This window comes from Diaphorina citri, unplaced genomic scaffold (genome assembly GCF_000475195.1).
Source record: "Diaphorina citri unplaced genomic scaffold, Diaci psyllid genome assembly version 1.1 scaffold232, whole genome shotgun sequence".
In the NCBI taxonomy this organism is placed as follows: domain Eukaryota; kingdom Metazoa; phylum Arthropoda; class Insecta; order Hemiptera; family Psyllidae; genus Diaphorina; species Diaphorina citri.
In genome coordinates this window covers 68,666-92,632 of record NW_007377669.1, presented here as the reverse complement: position 1 = coordinate 92,632, position 23,967 = coordinate 68,666, and the positions used below count along the sequence as shown (strand labels likewise).

The window sequence follows — 23,967 nt, the reverse complement described above, 5'->3', positions numbered from 1 at the left end:
TCCAGACTGTCTCCCTTGACATTGACGATACCAGAATAGCAGGGCTTTAACTTCCTCTCTTCCTTCTGTCCTATCCTCTTTCGGTCGGCAAGGCTCTTGCTTGTAATAGGGTAGTCCTATTTTTAGGCGGGGCCCGCCCTTAGCTTGGGTGCGATCGCGAATGTTCCACCTAGCAAGAAAATAGAGTTGACTTGTCAAATTTCCCTGAAAAATCAAAGTAAGCTCGTCCTATTTGTTCCATATAAGATAAGATAACTAAAGTCCGCACACTCCCATCTGTTCCGTGTACATTATGTACCGATCTGCCGATAATGCACCTCTACAGGAGACGAGGGACAAACCGAATGCACACCTATATGACCCCTGCTGCGTGATAAGTAGTAGAAGTTAGGTCCTTCAAGAAGTCGAACCAGTTCACTCGTTTACAGTGCGCCGTCGATCAACTCATGTCACTTGATCAACTCATGTTCGTCGATGTATCAACTTATGCTCAGTCGAGCCTCCTATTTGCGCATAAAAATATCTCCTTTAGACCGAATTTGCGCCATAAAAAGATCTAAAAAAAAAGATTCAACGAGCCATGAGCAGCGCATACTGGAGAACCGGAAGTTCAGTTTGAGCAACAACGACTTTCCACTAAGCCTTTTAATGGAACTGACACTAAACCAAGAGTGGTACTTTGGCATCTCGAATGACATATCAGACTTATGCTTTAATAGGATGGTGAAGGAAATCCATCCTCATCCTATGATAAAAAATAAAACACAAAAAAAAAAAAAAAAAAAAAAAAAAGGACGATCCTAATTCGACAGTCTAAATAAAGCACTATACTATACCCTCAAAGCTAACTACAGGAGGCTTTACCCTATACTACTCACCGCAATGAGATTGACATCGGAACAGCTGTTGGCCTCGTCCACACTACACTGTTTCCACGTGAGCGAGTCCACAAGCCACAGGGCCACTGTATTGGGCCAGTTGCCCCCCAGGTTAGCCAAGGTATTGAGTAGTGTCATATAGGTGCCACCCACTCCTGGGTCAGCCACGCGTGCAAAGAATGCCATGGAAGCGACAAACATCGCGTACAGAGACACTTGGTGAATGCAAAATGTGAACAGGAGGATGATGTAATAGTAGTTGGGGAGGGTGTGGGGGGAAGAGGGGGAGAGAAAGTAGGGAGTCACCAGAACAAAGAAGGCGCCGATGAAGTTGAATGCAAGCCTGAGGGGGAGAGAAACAGAGTACACATTAGTTCTAACTTGTTGTCAAATGTCAAGGAACTTGACCACTAGGCCATTCTACCTAGTTTAAACTTACAAATGGCTACTTCCAAACTAGGATTCAAATGCCTACCATCGAAAAAACTCGTCTTCGGATTGCAAACGTTTCAACGGATTACTTTCTGATATCCTTTTGTTGACCTTACACCTATGTGTCCTATGTAAATGGAAAGTATTGTGTCTCTTATCGCCCATCTCATGAGGGACATATTACGGGATGGGCATGCTATGACAGAGACCACAAGCGTCTAATGTCCCAGTTGCTTCGTTACTACGAAATAAAAGCTGCGGTAAAACACTCATATTGAAAAAAAGAGAGAGCCTAAAAGAGCTTAATGGAAAGTCTAATTAGCTTGGTTGGTAGGCGTCTGCCTCGTAAGTGCTAGGCCGCAGGTTCGATTCCCGCGCGGGGCAGATTTTTATCATAAACGAAAATGTTCGTACTGGGATCTGCTGGCTTTCTCCTATTCTGTATTCCTTCTCTTCGATTTCGGGACGATAAGACCTTAGCAGTTACAGTTCCCTCTGACAAAGAGCTTAATGACTCGGAAGTTTTGACTCACCTGTAAGGAATGGCTCGAATGTAGATGTCCATGGGCCGAGCTCCCATAGTATACTTGCTCAGTAGGAGGGGCAATACTATCTGTAGCGGTACGAGAGGCACGGCCATGATAGCAAACTTCTCCTTGGGTACTCCTGCCTCGATGAGTTTCAAACTCGTAATGGCATCACTTGCTGAGAACCCAATCTGAGGAAATCGAAATAAATTCAAGTTAGGAATAGAATAGAATATACCCTGCTTATACTGCCAGAATGAGACTGAAAAGTCCCTTTATTCCCACAGTATTATCTATTTGGTACAATATTTTAAAAATAAAATTACAATTTATAAAAAGACCCTTGCTTAAATAAATAAAAAAAAGCCATATTTTATTATTATACTTTTTTTCCACCAAGGAGATATGAATTTTCAACTTCAAAGAGAATTGTAGAGGGGGAGATTAAAAACAGGAAAATGCAGACCGCAAATGAAATTGGGATAGTGGCAAAGTAAAAGAAGAAAAGAAGGAACTATAAGGGAGTCTTATCGCTCCAAAACCGAAGAGTGATAGGAGAAAGCCAGAACGAACCCTATCTGTTTCTGATAAAGTTAGCCCCGGTCTGCCCCGGACGGAACTCGAACCCGCAACCTAGCGCTTACAAGGCAGACAGGCCTTCTAAGCTAACTAGGTATTATGTAGGCTGGAAAAAATATTTTCATTTTTCGTTTAAGTAAATGGAACTTGAAACCCAAACCACCAGAAGCTATGGGATAAATTGTAAGAAAAAATAGGTTTTGTTCTAACCCCTACATTTCCTGTTATACCTACTCATGTCACGGTAGTATTCGATCAATCAAACACCTTGTCTGTTACTGATAGAATCCCGGATATCTTACCTGGAAATATTGCTACTGGTTGACTTGGACATGGTGAAGTCAGGGCCTTCAATATCATCGATACCCTTGTGTACGGACACTTCATCCAAGTCTTTCCCGAGAGCTGCAGACCGCGCCTGCATAGCGGCCCGATACTCTGGGGTAGATAGGGAGCCTAGAGTAGGCTTTACGTAGCTGAAAAAATAATAATAATGTTGCTAAGTATTCAGTATGCTAAGCATTTATAGTGATGGGTCGTGGGTAAATACCCACTGGGTGGGTAAATAAAAATTGGGTATTTACCTGGGTATTTATCCACCCCCAGGGTGGGTAAATACCCGGGTATTTTAAAAAAAGAAGAAAAATAAACAAAAAACATCGTCACTTGATTTTTTTTTTTTAATTTCCCGGGCACAATTCGACTGAGGCGCTTCTTGAAAATACCCGGGTATTTATAAAAATTGGGTATTTACCCGGGTAAATACCCAGGGTATTTACCCCAAAAATAAGTACCCGGGTATTTACCCATCACTACCTACAGGACACGATTTTCTGTATACCTATTTACGGCCATATTACAAATCAAATTAATCTGTTTTGGCCAGCCTAGTTAGCTTGAAAGTGATGCACATGCCTTGTAAGTGGTAGGTCGCAAGATCGATTCCCGCCCGGGGCGAGCTTTATTCTAAGCAGATAAGGTTCGCTTTCGGAACGGCTGGCTTTCTCCTAACCTATCCCAATTCTTTCTTTGATTTCGGGACGATACGGCCTTCGTTGTTACAGTTACCCCTATCAGACTCTCGGAAAAGAAAAAAAAATATTCTCACCAGGTAGATTTAACATGCCAACATCCAAAGGTTCACTTCGGAACCAGTAATTACAGAAATCCGCGGACTCGAACGCCATAAACACAACATAGCCCAGGAAGTAACCAGCTGTTTGACCTACGCTATTGCAAGTAGATGCATGTGATACATTCACCCTGCAGAATACAAGAGGGTAACACTGACATTAGGGAAGTTTTTCTTTCTTTTAGTCCCATGATAAAATCCAAGGGCCATCCATATTTATGAGAGAAAAAAATCTGGCTCTCAAGTTACCTAGCCTAGGTAGTTTCGAGGGTAGCGCATTTCCTTTATAAGCACTAGGAATTTAGTCCCATGATAAAATCCAAGGGCCATATTTATGAGAGAAAAAAATCTGGCTCTCAAGTTACCTAGCCTAGGTAGTTTCGAGGGTAGCGCATTTCCTTTATAAGCACTAGGTCATGGGTTTGATTCCCATCAATAAAAATAAATAGGTATGACAATAATACTGAATCCAATAGATCGGAGGTAGGTAGGTACATGTTTATGTCTATGAGAATAGTGATTAAAAATAAATGCCATTTCTTTGTATTATTATATCACAATTTTGGTGCCATGACAATAATACTGAATCCAATAGATCGGAGGTAGGTAGGTAGGTACATGTTTATGTCTATGAGAATAGTGATTAAAAATAAATGCCATTTCTTTGTATTATTATATCACAATTTTGGTGCTCACTGCAGCAATGTAGGACTTTCCAAATATCTCAATAATACTAAACAATCCAATGTTCCAATGTTCACCTAGCATCCTGGCACCAGTCGCTGTGTGCATTTATATTGCATAGCTACACATTTTCCTCACAAGACTGAGTGGGCCCTGCAAGCCTGCAACAGTCAGAATCATTTGCATGATACAATTTTTTTGACCCCGCCGGAAATCGAACCCGGGTCTACCGCGTGCAAGGCGAGTACAGTGACCACTACGCCATAGGAACTGACATGAGAATAGTGATTATTGATTAACCTTTTCAACATGGTGAGAGCCCATCCATCCACAGCAATATCTTGAGTCGCAGCCAAGAAATATTCTCACCAGGTAGATTTAACATGCCAACATCCAAAGGTTCACTTCGGAACCAGTAATTACAGAAATCCGCGGACTCGCCCGGATTCAATCGTAGCGGGCCTAAGGCGGGTGAAAAACAGAAAAGAAAAAGATAATAATAAAAGAATTCAAATTAAATCTTTTATTATTATCTTTTTCTTTTCTTTTTTTTCACCTGCCTTAGACCCGGATTCAATCGTACCGGGCCGAAGGCGGGTGAAAAACAGAAAAGAAAAAGATAATAATAAAAGAATTCAAATTAAATCTTTTATTATTATCTTTTTCTTTTCTGTGAATTTAGTGTCAAAATCGAAATAGACCGTAAAATTTGCTATTTAAGCCCCATGTTCTGAATTCTGGAGCGGTTCCGAACCTATGGCCCCTATATATATACTAGTAAATCTGTTCTAGAACAGGTAACATCGTAACTTCAACTGTTTTCTTGATTTAGGTTCCTCTTCTCCATCTCTTGTGTCACCTCCAGGTATTAAGAAGAATGGAGGAGGAGACTTTTCACCCAAAGTACCCAATGGACTCGGAGGTCTGTTTGCAGGAGGCATGCCAAAGTTAAAACCAACAGGATTGAATATAGGTAAGCATTGGGTGGAGGTTTCGAGGCCCAAAGAGACCACCTCTCCCCTATCTAGCTATTACACTAAAAATGGCCTTAGGGGAAAGGCTGAATGAAATTCAAAGATTGTTTTTTTTTATATATATATTATTATTATTTAAGCTTTGATGTAAAGAACTGTAACAATGGAGGTATAATCGGCCAGAAATCGAAGAGAGGAGGACAGTATAGGAAAAAGTCACCCGTTCTGAGAACGAACCTTATCTGTTTAGGATGAAGTTCGGTCCGGGAGGAAATCGAACCCGCTGCCTAACACTTACAAGGCAGGCGTGCCACCTTCCAAGCTAATTAATCTTTCTCAAAATGTTTGTTATGTGGAGCCGTGAAAACTATCAAACCTGGTCATTTCACTATCAATACAAATAAATTAAATATCTCAACTCTGTCTCTTATCATCCCAAGGTCAAAACAAGTCAAGCAATAGTAATGAGAACTCGGAACCCAATACACAGCGGTCTGGGAACATTTCCTCTCTACATAATGTAAGTATCACACTTTACTTATCCATTCGGCGATAATTGTCTAGATCTAGATGACCATCCATTCTAATACCAACCACGCGCAATGTTACTTAACTTGAAAGATCAATTGGGGACTGGTGTATTCAACTTGCTTCCGCCATTGGCCTTGATTTTTTTTCTTTTCTTAGCAACAACAATGTGTCACCTCCAGGTATTAAGAAGAATGGAGGAGGAGACTTTTCACCCAAAGTACCCAATGGACTCGGAGGTCTGTTTGCAGGAGGCATGCCAAAGTTAAAACCAACAGGATTGAATATAGGTAAGCATTGGGTGGAGGTTTCGAGGCCCAAAGAGACCACCTCTCCCCTATCTAGCTATTACACTAAAAATGGCCTTAGGGGAAAGGCTGAATGAAATTCAAAGATTGTTTTTTTTTATATATATATTATTATTATTTAAGCTTTGATGTAAAGAACTGTAACAATGGAGGTATAATCGGCCAGAAATCGAAGAGAGGAGGACAGTATAGGAAAAAGTCACCCGTTCTGAGAACGAACCTTATCTGTTTAGGATGAAGTTCGGTCCGGGAGGAAATCGAACCCGCTGCCTAACACTTACAAGGCAGGCGTGCCACCTTCCAAGCTAATTAATCTTTCTCAAAATGTTTGTTATGTGGAGCCGTGAAAACTATCAAACCTGGTCATTTCACTATCAATACAAATAAATTAAATATCTCAACTCTGTCTCTTATCATCCCAAGGTCAAAACAAGTCAAGCAATAGTAATGAGAACTCGGAACCCAATACACAGCGGTCTGGGAACATTTCCTCTCTACATAATGTAAGTATCACACTTTACTTATCCATTCGGCGATAATTGTCTAGATCTAGATGACCATCCATTCTAATACCAACCACGCGCAATGTTACTTAACTTGAAAGATCAATTGGGGACTGGTGTATTCAACTTGCTTCCGCCATTGGCCTTGATTTTTTTTCTTTTCTTAGAGGTTTGATAGAGGGAACTGTAACTGCCAACATGTTGTAGTCCCGAAAGCGAAGAGAGAAAGAGCCATTCCGAGAACAAACCTAATCTGTTTAGTATTAAATCCGCCTCGGGCCAGAATCGAACCCGCGACCTAGCACTTACAAGTCAAACGCGCTACCCTCCAAGCTAACTATTCTGGCTGACTTTCTTTAATTTTTATTCCTTGTGTTCATTTCAGAAGCGAGAACAGACGCCTATCAAATCTTCAGGGCCTGCGCCTCCCATTCCCCAGCAAAACAACTCTGCTAGTCATCAGCGCAATAACATACCCTCGGTAAGCTCTGCTCTCAATCCTTTGTGTCGTAGTATGTCCATCCTTTAGTATGTCTCTCATCAGATGGGCGAGAAGAGACGCATAATTCCCATTTGGGTGCTAGGTCAACATGAGAACACCAGTAGCTTGTTCTCTGAAAGTATGCAATAATAAAAGTTACAAGTAATGTAGATTTGTATAAGCTTAACCCATCCTTTGGGGCATTTGTCCCTACACTTGAGCCTCAGAGTGGTCTTTTTGTGTACGCCATAAGGTAGGTAGGGTACTTTAGTTTACAAGGTTACTGCCCTATACTAATGATTTTTCAAATGTCCAAACTTTCTTGGAACATACTACAAAAAAGCATTCCCTTGACACATTTGCACAATTTTGCTACTAACTGTTGTCTTGTCCCTCTTATTACAGAGTGCCTCAGACAGCGTACTCACCTCTCCTCCCACGTCTCACTCTAGGGGGGGGATCCACCTCCTCCCTCAACTCCGAACTAGTCAATCGAATATCAAATGGCCTCAACAAGGGCCCCCCCACCCGGGGGCTACGGGAAGCCCAATGTGGCCCCCAAACCCCCTGCAGTCGGCACACTGACCCCGGCTGTCGGTGAAGACAGGAGTGTCCCGGGCCAAAGCATGCGCGTACCCCGCTCCCCCCTGTGCACCTCCCCCGGCCCCTTCCATAGGTAAATAGACTGTGACCTGAAAATAGATGTGTCAAAAATACGCACCGTTTTTACGGAGAATTATATTTTCAATGTGCTAGAAAAATATCAAGCGAACGGAGAAGACAGTCTAGGTGAAATGCACAGCCGCTCGCACAAAAACGACAACTATCATATCTAGCCATCCCGCGCAACGTTGTTTAGAGGTGCTAGTAAGTAACTTCGATCTGCCAGTCTATTGCTTAGTCAATTTATTAAATGATGCCATGTGTCACTCATCTGGCGGGATTCATTTTTATGAACGCTTCCACTCTTCTCCCAGGGGGACCATTATTTTTGAAAAAGGGTGAAAACGAGTTGCAAGAGTTAAGATGTCGACCTTTGTTGGTCTATCCAATCGAAGTTGGAAAAGAATAGATAATGTATACAGGAAACATTTCTTCTCGATGACCACCAGCTTGTATTAATTCTGCCTGTTTTATGTTTGTTTCAGCTCCGATGTTCCCAAATGTCCGAACTCCACAATGAAGGTACAACGACCCTGCATCGTCCTCCCCTCCCGACCTAAGCCGGGGCAAACCCTCCCCCTCGTTCCACCAATCCCAGGACTCTCTCATCAAAAACTTCCGCCAACGCTACCCATGCTCTACGGTTCTAGACCGTGCGGCCCGGCGCCCGCGCCACCTCCACCCTCTAAACAGTTTGCCATGAACCCGCCCCTGTGTGCGCCTCCCCCAGACTGCTCCTAATAATCCCCCTCCTCCTCCCCCTCATAGCAGAACCACGCCCCCCACCCCTCCGCCCCCCTCGGCCCAGAACCGACTCGCCCCCTTTGTAAGTATTTTATTATCACAGTTCATTATTATTAGTTCTTACTGTCTTCCGACCTCAGTGGTTAGCACGGTGGACTTTGAATCTGGAGGTTGGTGGTTCGAGTCCATGTCGACTCATAAAATTTAGCTTAGTGTATTGAACGGGGAACGACATTTTAGACAAGCAATTATGCTTCACACGATTGAAATTCCTTTTTTCTTCCTTAAGTTCTTTCTTTCTTTCCCTGAGATTTTGATAAAGGGAACTGTAACTGCTAAGGGCTTATCGTCCCGAAAGCGAAGAGAGAAGGAAGACGGGATAGGAGAAAGCCAACGGTTCCGAAAACGAACCTCCAAGCGAACTAAGGTGGGACTTCGTAGTTAAAACTGACCACGCGTAACGTTACATAACATAAATTACACTTGAGGAGTGTGTGTTTTTCCTAGATTTTTCTTTTTCCTAACTGATGTTCTTAATTTGTGTTCCGTGGATCAAGAAAGATTGTTTGGTCAGAAACAAGTGCTCTTGATCTAACCTTGGCAAACTTCAGTCGTGTATTCTCTCAGGTGATTGATTTCTAGGTTAACTGTATCCTCTAACGTGATGTCACAGTAGCTTGGACAGTAGTGTAGTTTAGGTATTGATTTGATGACTCGGTAACTTTGTGTAGGTCCATTAATTTAGTTCGGTCATGTGTTAAGTTGTGGCAAAATCAAAATCTAACTAATATGTACTAGCTACTTTGAAAAACCCTTTTGAAATGCTGAATTAATTTTCTAACTTTTGAGTATTCTTGTCAAGTAAAATATCTCCCACTCGATTGTCCCTTGCTGTTTTTGTAAAACCTTATAGATATTTGTCTCAATGGGGCTCAACCAAATGACAATTTTTTTCGAGATAGAGTCCTATTCCGATGTAAAAGTACCCAAAAAGTGCATTGGCGCACTCAAAAACATCTAAAACGGTCCCTAAATCCCCTCAAAGGTCGCAAAAAAATAACGTTGAAGCAGCCATGGTTTACGACCTCGCATGAACTGACGTCATCACGAAAAAATGGCTGCCCGCGAAAATTTTGTGCGTTTCAAAATTCGAAAATTTCAAACGAAGATTTCTCCTCTTAGGAAGCCTCAAATGAAATTTTAAGCATTTCTATTGAAATCAGCGTGTTTCGAACTTCCTTTATCAGCGAAGAAAAAAAAAAAGTGGTTGAGCCCATTTTCCTCTAGTAGTGGTGAAGTACGCTGTCAAATTTTGACTTGGCAAGTTCCGAATTACCAAATTTCTTTGAAATATTTACATTTTCCTCTAGTAGTGGTGAAGTACGCTGTCAAATTTTGACTTGGCAAGTTCCGAATTACCAAATTGGCCGTGGGGTCTGAGGAAGACAGAATAGGAGAAAACTAGCCTTTTCGATAACGAACCTTATCTGTTTAGGACAAAGTTCGCCCCCGGCGGGAATCCAACCCGCGACCTAGCGCTTACAAAGCCGAACCCTCCAATTTAAATAGGCTGGCTAAGGAAAGTGTTTATTTGTTTGTTTAAATTAAGCAAGCTATTTAACATTTTTGTATTAGGTATTTTATGTTATTAAACCTATAAAATACATGAGACTTTGTTTAGACTGCTGGGATAAATGACTTTTTAGTCTCATTCGAGCAGGATAAACAATGTATATTCTATTCTATTCTTAATGTCACCAACACTTTCCATCTCTTCCAGGTGCCTTCCGGAACTCCTCCCCCTCCCCCTCCTCGTCACTCTTCCATGGGAAATGGAGGTGGTGTTCCTCCTCCCCCCACTACCTCCTCTTCAGATTTGGAGTCGAGATTTCAGGACCGGTTTCATAGCGTACACGAATTTCCCCCTCCCCCGACCTTCCAAAGAGTGCTCAAGATCTACAACAGTAGGATCCATGGTAAGTATAAAAAAAAAAAGTTTGACAGAGGGAACTGTAATTGCTAAGGTCTTATCGTCTCGAAATCGAAGAGAAAAGGAAGACAGGATAGGAGAAAGCCAGCTGTTCCGAGAACGAACATTATCCCACCAGGATAAAATCGACCACGGGCGGGAATCGAACCCGTGGCCTAGCGCTTACAAGGCGGACGCGCTACCAACCAAGCTAACTAGGTTGGTAAAAAAAGTTTGACAGAGGGAACTGTAATTGCTAAGGTCTTATCGTCTCGAAATCGAAGAGAAAAGGAAGACGGGATAGGAGAAAGTCAGCTGTTCCGAGAACGAACATTATCCCATCAGGATAAAATCGACCACGGGCGGGAATCGAACCCGTGGCCTAGCGCTTACAAGGCGGACGCGCTACCAACCAAGCTAACTAGGTTGGCAAATCAAGATTTAGAGCAATGTTCTTTTTATCTAAAATTCTTTAATTTCTCATGTTCCAGCAAAGCAACAGGCTCCCCAGCCCCCCATCAGTAGCAATAAACATTGGCAGCGTAGCGAACATCACACGCATGCCCACTGCTAACATTCTCTGCAGCCTGATCTAATGTTAACCAGAATGATGAGTAATTTGAGGCGATAAAGGCCATAACTTAGAAAAAGTGAAGAGAAGATGAAGAGCACACTCAGAAAAGTGAAGGACAGTGTTCCTTTTGTGGTCTTTCTATCCCGAGTACAAAGTGATTGAATTCCAAACTTCAAAGTTTGGTCTTTTGAAAGACATATCATTCAACGTTTATTACCTTAGTCCTGCAAGTCTGTGAATCATGTTTTTTTTCTGCAGACATGTCTGTAGTACTTTAGTGTTACAAATGTGTAACGTCAGGATTTGAAGGGTTAAAATCAGTGTTGTCAGAAAAGAGTCGCATACATCTCAAACTTTCTCCATTGAGTTCCTCATAAAAAATCACATAGGATTGACTATTTATATGAATATTTATAAATAAAAAAAAAAACTAGTAAAATACCTTCACGGGGAGTATCGAACCCGTAACTTTTCAACTGTAAGTCCAATAGTGTTGGAAGTTGCACCATTCGTTTCGGCGTTAAAAATCACATAGGACTGACTATTCACATGCTTATTTGTCAATAGTCCTGTTACCTACTAGAGATGTGTAAAGATTCATTGAGCTAAAAAAATGAACTACTCTTTTCAGTGAACTAGATCCTCAAGAGTAGTTCTTTCAAAATTCTGCAGACATGTCTGTAGTACTTTAGTGTTACAAATGTGTAACGTCAGGATTTGAAGGGTTAAAATCAGTGTTGTCAGAACATCCTGGCAAGACAAAAACGAGGCTTTAACACCCTTTGCAACTTGCAACTTCAGCAAAAATTGGGTGTCCCCCCAGATATGTACGAAAAATAGCAGCCCTGCCAAATACAGTTGTGGAGATATGAATTTTGAAATTTATATTAGTACCGGATCTGAAAAAGAAGGAAGTTGAAACGGCGTGAACGCCATTTTTTACCAAATAGTTAATGCGCCTAACCGAATGAAAGCAAGTTAAAGATGGTTTCCATTTGGTATTATTTGTGAAACATTAGTGACTTCCGTGATAGCAATAGTACCAGTTATTTTGTTTGATAGGACAAATGGTATTTTGTACTTAATTAAATAGTGTAATACCTAGATTTAATTATAATGGCGAGATTCAACAACGACTTGATTGGAGAACCCATTGAAGATTTTTATATCACCTTTAATTCTGTATTGCAATGAGTCCTTTTGTGAACATTTATTTTAAGAGGGGACTAACATCTATTTCTTTGCTCCTAGCAATGAGTTCAATACCATTGTAAATAGTAATAGAAAGTAAAAACCATGTAATGTAATACAATTATAAATAAAATAAAAAAAATGAGTTCACTATGTTTTAAAAACACATTTGATTCACTGCAAACATCATCCAATTTTAGGGTCTTGGCGAATCTCACCATGAATCTTCGATCTTTTTAACCCAAAAATTTTGTCATTATTGGTGAAGATTTTTAAACTTTCTAGTAACAAGTGTTAATGGAAATCCGTCACTAATTTTTTATTTATCTTTTGTTCTTGATGTATAATTCAAGCCTATCAGTATCAGTACACTACAAGGTGGCTATTTCCTCACCATTGGTTAGTTATATTATTATTTATTCATGTACCTAGTTAATCTCGGGTTGTGGCTCAACCACCAGTCATTTGTGTACATTACATTGGACAGGGTGTCCTATTCAAATAGGCAAATTTCCAGTTAGCTTGGGGAGTAAGTAGCACGTCTTTCTTGTAAGCGCTAGGTCGCGGGTTCGATTTTCGCCCTAGGATTCTTTTATCCTAAACAAATAAGGTTCGTTTTCGGAATGGATGGCTTTCTCCTATCCTATCCTGTCTTCCTTCTGCCTTCTCTTTCGAGACGAAACGATAAAAATAGTCAAATAAAAAAATTAAATTGGGATGTGTTTATTTCAGATGTTTAATCGGATGAACCAACCCGAGATAATCAATTTTGAAAAATCGACTATTTGACTGGTACACCCTGAACAAAGTAGCATATTAATATGACGATGAGTGCATTTTATTATTGAGAATTACATATAGTTTATATTTTTTTCTATTAAAATTAAATATAATTAATTCTATGTAATAATGTATAATAGATTTTATAAATATTAAACATTATTATAAATATTATTTTATTGTCTTTTTTTTACCCTCAAAGCTAACTACAGGAGGCTTTACCCTATACTACTCACCGCAATGAGATTGACATCGGAACAGCTGTTGGCCTCGTCCACACTACACTGTTTCCACGTGAGCGAGTCCACAAGCCACAGGGCCACTGTATTGGGCCAGTTGCCCCCCAGGTTAGCCAAGGTATTGAGTAGTGTCATATAGGTGCCACCCACTCCTGGGTCAGACACGCGTGCAAAGAATGCCATGGAAGCGACAAACATCGCGTACAGAGACACTTGGTGAATGCAAAATGTGAACAGGAGGATGATGTAATAGTAGTTGGGGAGGGTGTGGGGGGAAGAGGGGGAGAGAAAGTAGGGAGTCACCAGAACAAAGAAGGCGCCGATGAAGTTGAATGCAAGCCTGAGGGGGAGAGAAACAGAGTACACATTAGTTCGTGGGGAGGGTGTGGGGGGAGGAGGGGGACAGAAAGTAGGGAGTCACCAGAACAAAGAAGGCGCCGATGAAGTTGAATGCAAGCCTGAGGGGGAGAGAAACAGAGTACACATTAGTTCTAACTTGTTGTCAAATGTCAAGGAACTTGACCACTAGGCCATTCTACCTAGTTTAAACTTACAAATGGCTACTTCCAAACTAGGATTCAAATGCCTACCATCGAAAAAACTCGTCTTCGGATTGCAAACGTTTCAACGGATTACTTTCTGATATTCTTTTGTTGACCTTGCACCTATGTGTCCTATGTAAATGGAAAGTATTGTGTCTCTTATCGCCCATCTCATGAGGGACATATTACGGGATCGGCATGCTACGACAGAGACCACAAGCGTCTAATGTCCCAGTTGCTTCGTTACTACGAAATAAAAGCTGCGGTAAAACACTTATATTGAAAAAAAAGAGAGAGAGCCTAAAAGAGCTTAATGGGAAGCCTAATTAGCTTGGTTGGTAGCGCGTCTGCCTCGTAAGTGTTAGGCCGCAGGTTCGATTCCCGCGCGGGGCAGATTTTATCATAAACGATAATGTTCGTTCTGGGATCCGCTGGCTTTCTCCTATTCTGTATTCCTTCTCTTCGATTTCGGAACGATAAGACCTTAGCAGTTACAGTTCCCTCTGACAAAGAGCTTAATGACTCGGAAGTTTTGACTCACCTGTAAGGAATGGCTCGAATGTAGATGTCCATGGGCCGAGCTCCCATAGTATACTTGCTCAGTAGGAGGGGCAATACTATCTGTAGCGGTACGAGAGGCACGGCCATGATAGCAAACTTCTCCTTGGGTACTCCTGCCTCGATGAGTTTCAAACTCGTAATGGCATCACTTGCTGAGAACCCAATCTGAGGAAATCGAAATAAATTCAAGTTAGGAATAGAATAGAATATACCCTGCTTATACTGCCAGAATGAGACTGAAAAGTCCCTTTATTCCCACAGTATTATCTATTTGGTACAATATTTTAAAAATAAAATTACAATTTATAAAAAGACCCTTGCTTAAATAAATAATCTAGAAAAATACGCGTTTAGCCAGATTCCTCTATAAAAATACGCGTTTATCTCGAGCTGACTCGTATTCAACTATGTAGCTGCTTAGTACTCAACTAGTTCACTCGTACTCAACTAGCTGCCGCGTGACATTTGCTCACTTGCCAAGCTGAAGAACTTCTGGATTGAAGATGATGAATAGTGCGTCGTCCCCAGTATATCCACACGTAGCCAAACAGGGAGCAGAGGACTATCTCCACGTAATAGCCGTCTAGCCATGTATTACATGTGCCTTGTCTACCCTCACACGCCTGAAATCAATAGAATAGAATATACCTTGTTTATCCTGCTCGAATGAAACTAAAAAGTCCCTTTAAACTGTTCAGTTGAGATAAAAGAACGATCCACCTTGTAAGCGCTAGGCCGTGGGTTCGATTCCCGCCCGGGGCGGATTTTATCCTGATGGGATAATGTTCGTTCTCGGAACGGCTGGCTCCATGGACGTGACTTCTGCATAATTACTGCCAGCTGTTCCGAGAGAACAAACCTCATCTGTTCAGGATAAGATCTGCCCAGGGCAACTGTGCTAACCTCCAAGCTACCTAGGCTGGCAGCAAGTGGATTTAAAAGGTATATCCTATGACTTACCAATAATTTATGAAGAAGGAAGAATACACTGGCTTGCTAGTCAAATATCAGTAAGTTCTTCATCTCAACTGATATACCTACTGATAAACAGGAAGGTCCCGAAAACAAGATTTGGAAATGTAAGGTGGACAAGTAAAATAGGTAGGTAGTGGAAGTCTGGAAGATGTATGGGTAGGGTACCTTTACAGGTAATCCGTATTCTGTATCTAATCACACAATTCAGCCAATCACCGGAGTTGATAAGGTAGACGTGAAGACGTGTATCGGATAATCGTATAACGACGAATCTTCTTTTATCTTTTGTTTTGATTTTGATAATTTGATCTGAAGGTGGGACTTTTTTTCATCACAAAGGTAAGTTAAATCCCGCAAACATAAATTAAATCCCACAGTACTTTCAAAATCCATTAATTTTCAACTCCATGAAATCCAAATATATCGGTGCTTAAGAAACAACCGTATACCGTATAGACCAAGATAGAGTTGAGGAAAACTCGGGGAAAAAATTCCAAGTTCTAATTTTCGTCGATGATGGGCATCGAACCCGGTTTTTATTTTTCGATTCAGTTTTTCTCCCTTAAAATTTGCAAAATGGTTTTTAAGCAGTATCGTTTATGAATAAACGATAAAAAAAACAGGTACAACTAGCGATGTAAACAAATCAATTTAATCCTCCACGGATCGAAAAAACGCTTTCACGTCTTTCGCTCTTTCGAAACTTTCAAATAAAATCTCGTCACACGTATTTTTCAAATTTTCATCAGATAATCCATTTATCCTCTTGGTAAGCCCATGGAAAATTAATTTATTTTAATATTTTTCTACTATCAACGCCCTCTGAGGACATATCTACTTCCAGTTGGAATCGAGCTGAAGTGTCGTGTGATAGCAACTGATACCTACTTAAACTCCAGGTAGGTATGTCATGACATGATCATTACTGATTTTTTGATTTACCTTTAGGTTTATTCATCATCTGGGAGATACATAAATGGCACAAGTAAATGATAATGACCTCATTTAAAATTATGGATTTGCTTGTTTCATACTATATATGCCTTCTGCTGATTATCTGGCAGATACATAAATGGCACAAGTAAATGATAATGACCTCATTTAAAATTATGGATTTGCTTGTTTCATACTATACATGCCTTCTGCTGATCTTGAGGTTCATTCCATCAGGCCCACATTCTTGAAGACTGATATGCATTACACACTTTGAAAATCTCATGCCAATATGTTAAAAAAGACATACTGGTTAGTTACAATACCTACTTCTTTGGGGGCCCCATTGTAGGTTTCATCTAGTTATTACCTATGTGTCTCTGTGGTTAAAATTTAATTTCATTAATATTTACCTTCTCAAATATGTCTACTTTTTTTTTGTGATTCCAGGTTGTTACAAAATGTCTCTCCGTTTCCTCAAAGCTAAACCAAAATTAACATTTTCTAAAGATAAAGTAAGGTGATTCCAGGTTGTTACAAAATGTCTCTCCGTTTCCTCAAAGCTAAACCAAAATTAACATTTTCTAAAGATAAAGTAAGATCTACAACCAAGAATGAGGAACCCAAAATTGATCTTTCCAAAGCCCAATCTCCAGATCTTGAGTCAAAGCAGTCAGAAGATTCAACAACTACAAGCAAAGTTCAAATTGAATCAACTCAAAAAAATTCAATATCAATAGAAGAAAAAACACTCCACAATAATTGTAATGAAGAACAAAACAATATTGCAACCGAAAACACAAAAGAAGTTTCAAATATCCATGACAAAAATATATCCAATCTTCATGTTAGTGAAGAGGTGAATAAAGTTTCAGATCCCATCATCGATCATGGTTCTAAAACAACAAATGGAAATGTTGAAGGACAATCAGACAACAACTGCACTGATATGAAATCTTCAGTTACTGCAAGTACGGCAAAAATATATCCAATCTTCATGTTAGTGAAGAGGTGAATAAAGTTTCAGATCCCATCATTGATCATGGTTCTAAAACAACAAATGGAAATGTTGAAGGACAATCTGACAACAACTGCACTGATATGAAATCTTCAGTTACTGCAAGTAATAAAACATCTGTAAATAATAAATTCAGATTTTTAAAAGCAAAGCCAAAAATTGGATTGAATTTACAAACAAAAATTAGAACATCTCAACCACAATCAGAAAATTATGAAGTTAAACATAAAATAGATGTTAAAATTGAAACAAAAGAACCTAGTCATGATACCAAAGAAATCAAATTAGCCAATAAAGAAGAAAATAAAGTATCTTTACAAGAAAATAAAGAAAAACATGTTAAAGAATTTGATTTAGAAAACAAAAATCATGTTACTAAACAGGATACTACATTAAATAGTGAAAGGATCATTTGTCATAATCAGGAACCAATTGATACAACTTCAATGGAAGAGATTAAACAAGACAGCAAATTAGCATCCCAGCCTGTAGCAAGTACAAGTGTTCCTAATGTATCATGTAATAATTTAGCATTAGAACAAAAGAAACTATTCAAAGATTTACAGAAAGTAGCCAAACCATCATCATCTGTACAAAAAGAACCTCCCTTAAATGCTCAAGCTAATGTAAAATTAACACCTGCCATAAAAAACATATCACCAGAAAAATCACAAGTAAAAGAATTAAAGAAAGATCCCTTAAGCAAAACTAAATCATTGTCTTCATACATTAAACAGTTAGAGCATGAAAAATTACTATCTAGTCAACAGAATACTGTACAATCTGTACCTAATCAAGAACCAAAACAGAGCAGTCCAGACACTACAGAAAGTTCTTGCAAAGTTGATTCAAATTTAAAAAAGCAAAAGGATGAACATATAAGGAAAAAAACTATACCCAAAACAAATGAACAAACTGAACTTGACCCTCCTATCAGCAAATTAAAAAAAGGTAAAGCCATTCCAGTGATAAAGAATAAAGCAAAAACATCAGATAGTAAAGACAAACACACAGAAAATAAAAAGGCAATAAAAAAGAAAGAGATAGATCCTGTGGCTACCAAAGTACATAGAATCTCAAACCTTATCAATGATAGCAAGCAAATGTTGAAAAATGAAGAAAAAAATGGTACATTCAGTATTCCCAAAAAGAGCAGTCAAATAATGTGTAGAGCAACTGACTATAAAACCAACAATAAAAATAGGCAAGGAGAGGCAAAGGATCATAATATTAAATCAATTGCTAACGTTAATAATAAAAGTAATAATCTTATTCTAACAGAAGAAAATATAAAAACAATACCCATAGTCTATACAAATTTAGATATATCAACACCAAAAAATGCCAATACTCGTACATTCGAAGAAAAAAATGTCTTTCTTTTATTAGAGGAGCATTTGTATGCAAAGCCTGATCAAAATATCTATTCATCACCAGAAATGTCCAATAAACCTGAAAGAAGTATAGCAACAGAGAAAATTCGGAATTTGAGGCATGATGAAAAAATGAATTGGAAACATTTGAATCCATCCGAAGTTATTGGCTTGAATTCCTTCCAGAAAGCTTTGTTATTAGAAGACATAAACAAAATAGAAGATGATCAGATGAGTGAAAATAGTGAATGTGAGAGTAGGTTAGTTATAGATGTCAATGCATGCACATTTAATAGACCAGATGACCCAGAAGAGGCGCCCATCAATGAAATATCATACTCATTCAATGATACAGAATTGAAACAGTTCTCAGGACTATCACTAGTAACCAAAATTATCAAAGAAGAAGTTGGCAATCCGTTTGATGATGTGGGTCATGATTATTTTTCTCGATCAGATTATGGTGCAAAATCTTCGGACGGCTATTGTGCTAGTAATGTGGACTACCAAGAAGAAGTAATTTACAATGACAACATTGTTGAAATAGTTGAGCCTTATGATTATCAAGACACTGTAGAAAATAATCTCAATGAAGGCATGGAAAGTCCAAATGAGATTAAAGATTCACCAGGAAAAAACAAAAGGCCAAGACAACAAAAACATGTAATGTTCAATTTAGATGAACAAAATAACCAGCGATCGGAGATAAAGAAAGATAAAACTAACAGTATAAATAAAATACCTAAAAAGAGAAGAAAAATAAAAGAAGAGGAAGTCTTTGATTTGTCAGAGCTTAAGGATGGAGGAAAGAAGGTAATGGAAGTTGTTAAAACTGAAGCTTCGGTAGTAGATAATGATGCATTGAAACATGAGATCAAAGTAAAACAAGATGAAGATGATTCCTATATAAAAGATAATGATGAAGAGTGGAACGACTCAGATCTCGAGATAGATATAGACGAAAGGGAATTTATCATAAATGGTAGGAAAAATCATGGTGGAAAGAAAAAAGCTTCGGAAAGAATATTTCTAAAACGACAGTCGGAGACAATGAAGAAAATTAAAAGTCAGGTATCTTGGAAAGAAAATTTGACGGTAAGTGATTTAATATTCTACAATCCCAAAACAAATCCAATGTCCAATCCTCCGGACACAGCTGTAACCAAGAGTAACAACGAGGTTATACTTGACGCTAACAACGAGAAACCTGTAAATGATGATCTCAGTGAAGATGAAGAAGCTGTAGATAATCCAGAACCTGTACCCCGTCTCAAGATAAGTGCAGATGGAAAACTAATTATAGATCCCCAAAGTTTAATCATAGAAGAAACTGGGCTCAAAAAGAGTAAAGAACGATTAAAACAGTCAGAAGCTTTAGTAGAGTCCAAGTACACTATTAAGAAATTTGACAATCTATATTCGAAACGCAAAATAAAACGTCAAACTCATGAGTGGACGCCTGAGGATACTATCATGTTCTATCGTGCTGTCAATACTATAGGCACTGACTTCTCTATGATGGCAACTTTATTTGAAAACAGGACTCGTGCAGATATTAAACGGAAATTCAAACGAGAAGAACGAAAAAATCCAAGTTTACTTTCCAGAGCCATGAGAAATTACAATAACTTTGACATTGAAGAATTGAAGTGTGAACTTGACGCAGATAAGCGACGTATTGAGAAAATCAAAGAGGAAGAAAAAGAAAGAAAGGATATGTTAAAGAAAGAGAAGAGTAGTGGGAGACGACGGTCAAATAAAACGAGTGTATGTGGAAAACTGATCCAGGATGAACCTAGATGTTATTCGAAAAAGAAAGTACCAGAATATGTGGAGCCCCACTATAAAATGTTCAAGATAATGCAAGCACAAATCAAACCTAGCAATATAACCCAGGTTGCCCCTGTTTGCTCTTGATCATCTGCGTAGCATAGGATTTTTCATATCAAAGTTTGAAATTGATAATATTTATCAAGATAACCACGGACATGACTTCTGCATAATTACCGCCAGCTGTTCCAAGAGAACAAACCTCATCTGTTCAGGATAAGATCTGCCCAGGGCAACTGTGCTAACCTCCAAGCTACACCTAGGCTGGCGGCAAGTGGATTTAAAAGGTATATATCCTATGACTTACCAATAATTTATGAAGAAAGAAGAATACACTGGCTGGCTAGTCAAATATCAGTAAGTTCTTCATCTCAACTGATATACTGTTAAACAGGAAGGTCCCAAAAACAAGATTTGGAAATGTAAGGTGGACAAGTAAAATAGGTAGTGGAAGTCTGGAAGATGTATGGGTAGGGTACCTTTACACTCTTTACAGGTAATCCGTATTCTGTATGTAATCACACAATTCAGCCAATCACCGGAGTTGATAAGGTAGACGTGAAGACGTGTATCGGATAATCGGATAACGACGAATCTTCTTTCTTCTTTTATCTTTTGTTTTGATTTTGATAATTTGATCTGAAGGTGGGACTTTTTTTTCATCACAAAGGTAAGTTAAATCCCACAAACATAAATTAAATCCCACAGTACTTTCAAAAGCCATTCATTTTCAACTCCATGAAATCCAAATATATCGGTGCTTAAGAAACAACACTACGTATAGACCAAGATAGAGTTGAGGAAAACTCGGGGAAAAAATTCCAAGTTCTAATTTTCGTCGATGATGGGCATCGAACCCGGTTTTGTGGAAGCCGCGGCTAGCTCCCATAAAGCACAATCTAAAATCCTAATGCTAAATAGAAATCCTTTTTTTTATACCAATGAGATCGAATATCAGCAATAATGTGGCGGATGTTGTTTCTGAAATGAATCAACGTCTGCAATTTGGACAAAATTTGTTCAGCAAAAGTGGTCTAAATAATACAATTCCATATTGTATTGGGCTTTCAGGTTTTGCTTTATACGACCTGGCCGCTACTAAAAGATGAAAATACATAATTCCGTTGTTATTAATATTAAAGTTAATATGTTATGTTTCTCAGGTATTAAATTTTGTAACATATTTAGACAGAGATGAAGACATCGTTATGACAGGACAACGGAATCCGTTCTATGGAAAGTGAGTATTTTTCATTTTATTTATTTATTACACTCTAAGGAAAATTTTCATTCTATTTGGCGGTAAAATCGATCTTATACTCTTGAAACTGATGATGACTTTAGTATATTTGTCATTTGAGGTACCTATAAATTAACCATGACATTTTTAAGGTACCTAAAAAGGTACCATTCTTTCTTGAGGTAGACATGTGCCTACAGTGGGACAGAAACATTTTTTGAGGTACTTACAGAGGTACCCTAACATTATTTGAGGTACTTACAACTCTAGACAGAGATGAAGACATCGTTATGACAGGACAACGGAATCCGTTCTATGGAAAGTGAGTATATTTCGTTTTATTCGACGATAAAATCGATCTTGTGCTCGTGAAACTGATGCATATTTTTCATTTGAGGTGGGTACCTATAAATTAACCGTGACATTTTTTGAGGTACCTACAGTGGGACCATAATATTTTTTGAGATACCTACAGTGGTACAGTAACATTATTTGAAGAGGTACCTATATAAAAAAGCCCAATCTGAGGCTTAGGTGTAGGGGATGTACAGCCCTAAGGATGGGTTAAGCTTCTACGAATCAGAGGAGGTACCTACAAAGCTAGTTTTGTGACTAAAAAAAGATAAAGAAAACTTCAACTGTTTCCCACTTTATTTCAGGTACAAAGTTGGTTTCAGCAAGTCTGGCAAGCTACAAGTGTGCGAGGTTTGGTTGTACAACAATGCAGGTTGTTCCTACGATTTGTCTACTGCCGTTATGAGACGTGCTATATTTCATTGCACCAACTCGTTCTATGTGCCCCATGTTCGAGTCAATGCTTTCGTGTGTAAAACCAACTTGTCATCTAATACAGCTTTCCGAGCCTTTGGAGCCCCACAATCTTTGCTCATAGGTGAGTCGAAATCTCCCAGAATAGGCCTGTTTTTCATTCCAACGCGAACCCCATGCCGTTTTGATGTGTGTTTTTTATTTCACTTCCCCTCCTGGCGTTAGCTCTTCGAGTGAACGCCTCGTCCTAAAATCCGGAAGCGACTCTCGTGTAGCATTCAGTTCTACCACATTTGTTTTGTTTGGTGGCATTCTACGACACATACCACAGGAGTCTAATGTCGCAGTTGTTTCATTGCTACGAAATAAAATGGGCGGTGAAACACTCATCTTCTTTTTTTAATCCGACTATGGTATCCTATTTTATAAATCAACTCTTTTCTCATATTTTCAGCTGAAACTATGGGTCATCACGTGGCCCAATTCTTGAAGCTAGACTATGCGGACTTTGCTCGTAGCAACCTTTTTGTCACCGGTAATTTAACGCACTACAATCAAGTACTGGAACATTGTACACTCGGACGCTGTTTTGAGCAGGTGCATGAGAGTGGGAAGTATAAAGAACGACGGAAACAATGCGAGGAGTTCAACAGGTAAGCTCGACTTTGTTCACAGAAGGATAAGCTTAAGCGTATAAGCTCGTATTCGTATAAGCTTAAGCCATCTTTTGAGGCAGTTGCCCCTACACCTAAGCCTCAGAGTGGTCTTTTTGTGTATAGGATAATTTTTTTATTTGGGGATCACACGTCTCCTTTGTAAGTGCTAGGGCGCGGGTTTGATTTCCGTCCTAGGCGAACTTTGTCTTGCCCACCTCTGCGGCCTACTATTCAAGAGCATTGTGCCGGGTTCGAATCCCGAGTAGGGCGAAAATTTTCTATCCAAACTTTTCCATTCTTGGATAGGCATGTAAAAGAAGAAATGTGAAAGCGATGCCGAGATACTATTTAAAAGAAAATAGGATAGGGTTCGTTCTCGGAACGGTTGGCTTTCTCCTACCCTGTCCTCTTTCTCTCTTCAATTTCGGGACGATAAGATGTCCTAAAAAATATAAAATTTGATTTTCATAATAATAAAAAATGTTTTTCCTTCCTTCCTCTCAGACATAACCGACTTCGGAAGCGTGGTGTAGCTATTGTGCCAGTTCTGTTTGGAGTAGCGTTCGAAACACTCTTCCTAAATCAGGCCGGGGCTTTGGTTCTTATCTACGTTGATGGCTCGGTACTCATATCGCACTGTGGCACAGAAATGGGGCAAGGCATCCACACCAAGATGATCCAAGTAGCGGCCAGAGGGTTGAATATCCCGGCCGAGTTGATTTTCATCAACGAGACGGCTACTGATAAGGTGCCCAATGCTTCGCCTACAGCCGCAAGTGTGGGGAGTGATCTGAACGGAATGGCCATTCTGGTAAGATTTTTTTTTTTTTTTTTTTTTTAGTGGGCCAATTAAATATTGACTAGGTGTACAAAATACTTAATTAT

The 23,967-nt window shown here is 39.3% G+C and overlaps 4 protein-coding genes across 4 annotated transcripts in view; 3 read left to right on the top strand and 1 right to left on the bottom strand.

The window, feature by feature from the left end:
• LOC103506391 (WAS/WASL-interacting protein family member 1-like) overlaps window positions 1-11,205 on the top strand; it is a gene marked incomplete at its 5' end in the record, with an annotated part of 16,568 nt that extends 5,363 nt beyond the window's left edge. Inside the window, 10 exons of the mRNA XM_026821449.1 lie at window positions 2,665-2,881; window positions 5,098-5,205; window positions 5,917-6,024; window positions 6,466-6,545; window positions 6,931-7,049; window positions 7,432-7,623; window positions 8,175-8,211; window positions 8,402-8,515; window positions 10,214-10,409; window positions 10,894-11,205. Of these exons, the coding sequence (XP_026677250.1) occupies window positions 2,665-2,881; window positions 5,098-5,205; window positions 5,917-6,024; window positions 6,466-6,545; window positions 6,931-7,049; window positions 7,432-7,623; window positions 8,175-8,211; window positions 8,402-8,515; window positions 10,214-10,409; window positions 10,894-10,976 (1,254 nt within the window). The remainder of the gene's footprint in view (window positions 1-2,664; window positions 2,882-5,097; window positions 5,206-5,916; window positions 6,025-6,465; window positions 6,546-6,930; window positions 7,050-7,431; window positions 7,624-8,174; window positions 8,212-8,401; window positions 8,516-10,213; window positions 10,410-10,893) is intronic.
• A 1,960-nt stretch (window positions 11,206-13,165) lies between these two features.
• On the bottom strand, window positions 13,166-14,450 carry LOC103506387 (acetyl-coenzyme A transporter 1-like). The gene is made up of 2 exons (XM_026821447.1): window positions 14,270-14,450; window positions 13,166-13,526 (listed from the first exon to the last, which is right to left on the bottom strand). The coding sequence occupies exons 1-2, from the start codon at window positions 14,374-14,376 to the stop codon at window positions 13,166-13,168; spliced, it is 468 nt and encodes a 155-aa protein (XP_026677248.1). The 5' UTR covers window positions 14,377-14,450.
• A 1,475-nt stretch (window positions 14,451-15,925) lies between these two features.
• Window positions 15,926-20,563, top strand: LOC103506386 (intracellular protein transport protein USO1). Its single transcript, XM_026821452.1, has 4 exons — window positions 15,926-16,163; window positions 16,648-16,717; window positions 16,798-17,153; window positions 17,306-20,563. Exons 2-4 carry the CDS (start codon window positions 16,659-16,661, stop codon window positions 20,503-20,505), a joined length of 3,615 nt encoding a protein of 1,204 aa, XP_026677253.1. The 5' UTR covers window positions 15,926-16,163; window positions 16,648-16,658; the 3' UTR covers window positions 20,506-20,563.
• A 1,366-nt stretch (window positions 20,564-21,929) lies between these two features.
• Window positions 21,930-23,923, top strand: LOC103506384 (xanthine dehydrogenase-like). Its single transcript, XM_026821446.1, has 4 exons — window positions 21,930-21,980; window positions 22,318-22,550; window positions 22,881-23,079; window positions 23,587-23,923. The coding sequence occupies exons 1-4, from the start codon at window positions 21,949-21,951 to the stop codon at window positions 23,921-23,923; spliced, it is 801 nt and encodes a 266-aa protein (XP_026677247.1). The 5' UTR covers window positions 21,930-21,948.
• The last annotated feature ends 44 nt before the right edge of the window (window positions 23,924-23,967 follow it).